This window comes from Abramis brama, assembly GCF_963993115.1.
Source record: "Abramis brama genome assembly, chromosome: 5".
NCBI classification, from domain to species: domain Eukaryota; kingdom Metazoa; phylum Chordata; class Actinopteri; order Cypriniformes; family Leuciscidae; genus Abramis; species Abramis brama.
In genome coordinates this window covers 24,963,056-24,970,149 of record NC_139967.1, presented here as the reverse complement: position 1 = coordinate 24,970,149, position 7,094 = coordinate 24,963,056, and the positions used below count along the sequence as shown (strand labels likewise).

Sequence of the window (7,094 nt, the reverse complement as noted above, 5' to 3'; positions counted from 1 at the left end):
TCTTTAAAAAACGGTCAATGACTGTCAGCTACGGCTGCCAAACAAAAACCGTAAAAATAAAGTATCCTAATTTAAATAAAGTGCAAAAAAACTTTACAGAAATGTTCCTTAAATGTTATACAGAAAAGCACTGTCATTTTACAGCTGTTTCCTGAATTATGATCAAACACCTTCACTGTAAAAAAAAAAACACAACAACAACAATGTCGAAAATTCGATGTCACCATTTTGGTGATCAGTGTTTGCTTTAGTTGGGCTCTTGACCCTTAACTTTAGTTTTTCTCTGGTTGCTTCAACTGTATTTCTCTGATACATTTTTGTTATGGTAGGAATCCAAGAGAAACTCTTTGAAACTCTCAAAAAGATGATCTTGGGCACTTTCAGTGATGATAGTCATCATGACAGTCATTGATATCACTTGAAGTGTAATATCTGTTTAAGTCATTAAATATTAGTTGTTAATTTAACATGCCAATACAGGTGCAGAAAATCCTGCAGTGCTGTGATACTCAGATAGATTGTATGAAGTCATTATACAGAAAGTGTTTTGACAGGATCAAATAGACTCACACAGACATCAAGAATCAGCGTATGAATCGCAACAATGGTGACAATGAAAAAAAATGCTGATCAACGCTGAACTCGTCACAATACAAACTACTAAAGTCACAAAAAAGTTTGTCACCATTGTTGAGATTCATATGTTGATTCTTCATGTCTCTAATCTTCTATAAAAATATACCAGCTCAAAACATTTTCTGTATAATATTTATTTATATTTATATATTTTTTACTTTTCAGAATATCAGGTTGTTATAATACTGATGCCACAATATTATAAGGGTGATGTGAAAGATTATGACGTATAAAACTAAAGTCTCTCATATATTATGTAACCAATATATTCAAAGATTTGACTTCATATCAGTGAATCAGGTGATGACCATATTATGACTATAACATCACCAATAAGTGACCAACATCATTTGATGAAATTTTCTCCTGCATTTATTGTCATAACAAACGTGTACACTGTAAAAAATGAATCATGAGTCTAGTAATTTTCATTAAAAAAATTGAGGTGATCATTAAAAATATTATGTATATTTTATTAAGAAAATTGTGGTTCAGTGTTTTATTGAAAATATTGAGAACATTTCACTAATAACACCAAGAGATGCATTTTCCTATTTTTTTAAGGAAACATACACAATTTTAAGGCTTGAATTGAGGAACTGATAAACCTCATAAAATTAAGGAAAAGGGGCTACCTATTCATTTTAAGAGAATTAGCTAATTTATGCTGTTTTATTTAGAAACACCATTGTTTGTTCCCAGCATGCTTTGCACATGGCTGGAGATGGAGAGTAAATTTTGAAATTAAGTGTTATTTCATGTGTTTTTGAGTAAAGGGAAACATCTGTTAATCTTTAATGTTCAGGTATGTTTGAAGTTTTGTTAAAGTTTTGATCGTTACCATTGTGCAGAAGAGTAGGGCTTATGGTTAGGTTGTGAATAACTGCTTTTTTTTATATTCTGAAGCATATTGTTATATACATGTAGCAATAACTCTGTTAATGATAGTGCAGTAACAAGTTTGGTTCTGTGCTGTCCTACTTACTGCAAAGTTAGGGTCCTTGAAGCAAGTCAATTATTTTTCCCTTGTTAGTCTGCACTGCAGGCTTTGATCAGATTAAATATTTAAACTTATTAACCTACTTCTGTATAACCCTACTAGTTCTTCTAAGACTACAGGGATATGCATCCAAAAAATATATTTTCTGTCACGCCATGGGTCAACAGACGAAAGAGAGGATACATTTCCAACAGTCAGTCTTTTATTAACAAAGGGAAACACTCTGGAGAACAATATATGAGGCAGCAGAACAGAAAACCACACTACGCATCAACAAAAAATGACAAACACAACTAAAAAGAAAACACTTGGATCAAGCAACAGAGTCTTAGAACTTAATGAAAATCAGTATAAGAGTCCATGAACCGAACTGATTTGTGACAGTTCAGATTTCGTAGAATGTTTTATAAATTTGGAGACAATAAATAAGACTAACACATTCACAATCAAGACTCATTTTATTTCTTAATTTACATATCCATGTCAGGCACTGTGTAGGCTGTAGTAAGCGCACAATCACAAAGGATAGCAAAGGAGTCTTTAATAGTAAATTCCACTAGGAACACGAATCACAGGGAAGAAGCTCATAACCATGCTTAGCATAAACACCGGACAATGAAACAAGGGAAAACTAGGGCTTAAATACAAGGGAGGTAATCAACTGAACAGAAACAGGTGTGTATAACTAATTAACAACCAAGAAAACTAACTAGGGAACACAGGCAAACCAGAACAGGGAAAACAGAAAAATTCTAAGACATTAATCCCCAACAAAAACAAAAAACGGTAATTCAATTGTAGTAACACTGAACTTTATCTATTTGCATGCATCTAATCACAGAAGCTTAACACATTTTACAGCTTATTATAATTTAATTTTGTTAATGTGGCTATGATAATGAATAACAATCTCTCCTGTCATTTAAGAAATCCACGGTTCCTGATTAAATTGATCTTTCTCTTCATCTGTTTGTGTTTCATGCCATATTATCTGTGGGAAAAAAATGCAGAACTTGAATTCAGTAAATTGTTGCAAATGAAAAGGTGACCAGTTTACCCAAATTATCTTATCTGATACTCACCAGCCCTCAGATTTAATTCAGATTTATTAAGCATCTTTTTCTTCATCTTAATCACTCATTTTGCCTATTTTAAGAGAAAAGGAAGTACATAGACAATAATATGAACAAAACAGGTCTATATTAAATAGATATATTTGGATAGTGCATCCCAAATAAAAATTCAGTCATCCTCTACTCATGCTTGTTGAGTTACTCACGGAGTACCACCAAATAAGACAAGGAATGGAAGTCAAGATGAATGATATGGTGATGATACGACACCAATTCCATTGTTTCTAAAGGGAAAACAGCATTTATTATTATTAAATAAAATGTTTTGAACATTGAGAACATACAATAATAACATGTGAAAAATAAAAATAAATATTCTTTACAATTTTGTAATCCAAAAATGTCAGTTCAATCTCTGGAAACAGACAACTTTGAATTATCAATTAAAAAATATTGCAGATCAATGCTGGATATTTTGAGTACATAAGAATGGCCGTATTAATTTGTGTTGTCCCTTTTCATTGCAAAGACATCAAAAATTAAGGGTTTATGCTGATATTGTCTGAAAATTCCTCTTTCTACTGCAGTAGACATTGCTCAAGCAAGTCTGGGGGAAAAGGTGTTCTCTGAACTCTGTATTTTACTGTAGTTACTGTTCTGCCCACACTTCTCCTACATTATAGTTAATTATTATTATTATTAATTTATTTAATGCCTGCCCTTTAATAATTAGTTTTAACAAATTAATGAATTAAAAATAAACTCAAAGAGGTATACCTGAGGATTTAAAAAATGAACAATTTTGGTCAGCGCCTCTTCATTCCTGTTGCATTTCAACAAACCCAAATCTTCATTGACCAGACAATCCACAGTGAGTGTATTCATCCTGGTCACATATCTGCTGCTGTCTGGTATGATCTTCTCTGAGTCAAATGTGTGATGAAGCACTATGAAAATAGCTGGTTTGGAGGCTGTTTCAAAAAAGGCACAATAAGACGGTCAAAATGTGTGCATATATTTCTACTTTTCTACAATTTCTACAAGTATAAGTACTTGACTGGTGCTTAATCTTAAAGTTACCTGAAAAAGAATTAAGTTCTTTAAATGCAGCATCAATATCAGTTCCTGCCCGTGAAAAAATGGTGCAGAAAACCAAAATCACATCGCACTTGTCCACACTGTGCACCTCCTTCAAACCAGGTCTTTGTCGAAGGAGTTGATGTAAAATCTCCTTCCATGAATTGTAAGACTTGCCCGTCTCAATTCTAAAGTATTTTCCTTTAAGATGGAGAACAGATTTTGTTGATTTTTGTTGTGTATTTTTGGAATATGAACTTCAGGTTTCAATACAAGGTTATAGTATTTTGTGACAGGTAGGCTAATTAGATAAGAGAAAAAATTATGAAGAACCTGCAGTCACAACTTTAGTCACAACTATCTTATGAAGTCTTGTTATGAATAATGTTTTCCCTATAATGCGTACTTTAGTAATTTAATAATACAAAATCTTACCTCCAGTTAGTTCATATAGGTGGTGCATTTTTTTATTTTGTTCCTCTTAAGCAAACTGTCTTTTGTACTGGTTATCCGAGTGCTGCTTAGTCACTCTGAAACAAATTTAAATACAATTTATAATCAATTTATTGGTTGATCACTATGACAAATAAGTTAGAACTATTTGTATAGATCTGCTTCAATCATCAATGTATCCATCAGCATGATTTTAACTATATTCAGTGAGACTGTTGTATTGTGTTGCTCTTCACTGCCTTCTGTATGTCAGATTACAAATAACCTGTTATGTGGATGTGGAGATGAACCCAAGCGCAGACAGAATGCACTACACACAAGGTTTATTGATGACAAAGAATGGGGAAAACAAAACCCACGAGGGGGCAAAACACAGACAGGACAACGAGTGACTAAACTAGACTATGACTTGACATAACTAGACTACAAACAAACAGCTAATACAGAAACAGAACTTTCTCTTGATGACACTCTTGACAGGGTACTCACAGTGATGGACAAAGTCTCACAATGAATGATAACATGTAACAATGAACCGGCACAAGACAGCAAACAATGTAACAATGAACCGGCACAAGACAGCAAACACAAGAGGATTAAATAGGGAGACTAATGATAAGACAACAGGTGACACAGGTTAAGCAATAATGACAAAACAAGGATAACACAAGCACATGGCCCAAACAAAAGGCCATGTGCTTGCACACAAAACGGGTCTGTCATGATCCTGCCACAAGAATTAAAGAATGACAAGGACTAGATGGCAGAATCATGACATAACCTGTTTAAATACCTTTATCACTTTCATTTTCATAAAAAAACTACCGAATAGATTTGCTGTACGTGTAATATAATAGGACCAAATATTACTCGTTAACATTTTTCAAAGCATTCAGCTCTCAATAGTTTTAATACGTCTGTGTTAACACGGTATTCAGTCATTAAACTTAGCACAGTATTTGCTTCTCGAAACCCAATTATAAACACACTCTCACACATACAGACATATAAAAGATAGGCCTAAACACGAACAAATATTGTTACAGTGTGTCTTGGTTGCAGACTGCATCGGGTCTACTTACTGTTCCTGCTGGCTGTGTCTCTGTCAGAGCAAAAGTCCTTTCACTTTCATGGTTTAGCAAGTTGCTCTATTTGTGAGAAGAATAAGACGGTCAGTGTTGCCAGATTGGAAATGTCCAAGTATCGTACCAGAAGCTCAAAATTATCGTATTTGGAAGAAAATTATCGTACACGAGTCAACGACATGAAAATGACAGACATCCCAATCTGCACAAAGTCATTTCTGGGAGTCAAGAAATCTCCAACGGGACGGGATGGGGGACGGGATGAGGGTTCTGATTCGGTAGTATAGATAAAAGCCCGCCCGCACTTACAATTGATTGGTTGGGTCCTTACATGCGCTTCGTGAGGCACACTATGGCTGCGTTCCAAACCGCATACTCAATGAGTAGGTACTTAATTTCAATAAGTACTTACTTAACGAGCGCTAAAAGAGTAGGTACTTTATAGCCAGATCTCGTTGAGTATGAATGCGAACCGGACATCTGCCATGTTTACGTTATCATGTGACCTACGACGCGTTATCACACGCGCAACAACTTAAAAGATTCGAACGGACACGTTTAATTAATCTATCTGTAAATATCTTGATATTGATTAAACTTGCTCATTTTGTGGTCTTTTTGAAGAAACTGCTGCCCATTTATTTTGTGAATACATTTAGGGTTGATTTAAGTTCTTATATTTAACCCTACTAATGTGACCCACCGTTTTATCCTTAACGATATTATTTATTTTTATTACGAAATCCCAAAATTGTCATCTCTTGAATATGTTGTTAATTTTATTTTATTTTAATATCCAAACATTTTCATCCACAAGCCAAAGTGGCTCACTGCTTTATGTATTCCTCTTTTTCTTGTTGAATTTAACTCTCGTTTCATCCCTCAGGCCTATAAATAACAAAACAAAAAAAGCTTTTTTTTTTAAATGTATTATAATGAATTATTTAAGAATATATATTAAGATATTCAACCTTGTAGGTTCTTTATCCTGTGTAAAAAATATCATATATGTATGCAAACCCATAATATATATATATATATATATATATATATATATATATATATATATATATATATATATACCTCATAACATCAGTAACTCGACAGCCCTACCTAGAATGGTTTTCCTCAGCGTTTGTAATGTGTGCACAAAGGGCAGCTGTGCGAAGATTCGCCTTTGGAGAAAACTTGATTTTGTACTCGAAAAATTTAAGTATCATTAATATTAAAAATTAATATTACCCCAGAATGAATTGCATTGCTATCCCACCCCAAAACATAAAATAATAACAAAGATAAATGCTGACCAATACTTAATTATATTACTTTTTACTGAAAATGATTTCAATAAAACAAACAAAATGTAATGTATATCATATGACATAGCTATGCATGATTTAATACACTCTAGATGTGTATATAATGAACATATCTACATTTTCTTTCAAACAATTAAATAAAACATTAATTAAATAATTATATTTTATTTACTGACAACAATGTGAAATATTAATAAATTACTAAAAGAATGAAAGTCACCATCACACAATAAACAAATGCATAAGTCAACACATGAAACAAAGCTTTATTCAAACTACAATCATGTATGTAGGCTACAGGCGCTGAACCCCACATCCTTCTGCCATCTCAACACAGCGGTTCCCATTCTGCGGCTTTATTCTGATGACTCAGCTGACCGCCCGAGGTGAGCCGTTCCCTCGTGTCGGAGGTTGTTGCGTGATGTGTTGTGCTTCACAATCTGAGGCAATA

General features: G+C 33.5%; 1 protein-coding gene across 1 annotated transcript; it reads right to left on the bottom strand.

Moving 5' to 3' along the window:
• Window positions 1-2,075: 2,075 nt before the first annotated feature.
• LOC311082727 (uncharacterized protein) lies at window positions 2,076-5,832 on the bottom strand. The gene is made up of 7 exons (XM_084113780.1): window positions 5,322-5,832; window positions 4,222-4,316; window positions 3,790-3,987; window positions 3,487-3,680; window positions 2,916-2,993; window positions 2,719-2,782; window positions 2,076-2,627 (listed from the first exon to the last, which is right to left on the bottom strand). Exons 2-6 carry the CDS (start codon window positions 4,247-4,249, stop codon window positions 2,774-2,776), a joined length of 507 nt encoding a protein of 168 aa, XP_083969906.1. The 5' UTR covers window positions 4,250-4,316; window positions 5,322-5,832; the 3' UTR covers window positions 2,076-2,627; window positions 2,719-2,773.
• Between the last annotated feature and the right edge of the window lie 1,262 nt (window positions 5,833-7,094).

Bases quoted from the DNA above. Each gene is read 5' to 3' on its own strand.
- LOC311082727 (XM_084113780.1), bottom strand. From the start codon at position 4,249: ATGCACCACCTATATGAACTAACTGGAG. The intron at 3,988-4,221 runs GTAAGATTTTGT...TCCATCTTAAAG, and splicing joins CCTATATGAACTAACTGGAG to GAAAATACTTTAGAATTGAG. The intron at 2,994-3,486 runs GTATACCTCTTT...TTTTCCCTTTAG, and splicing joins TTCATTTTTTAAATCCTCAG to AAACAATGGAATTGGTGTCG.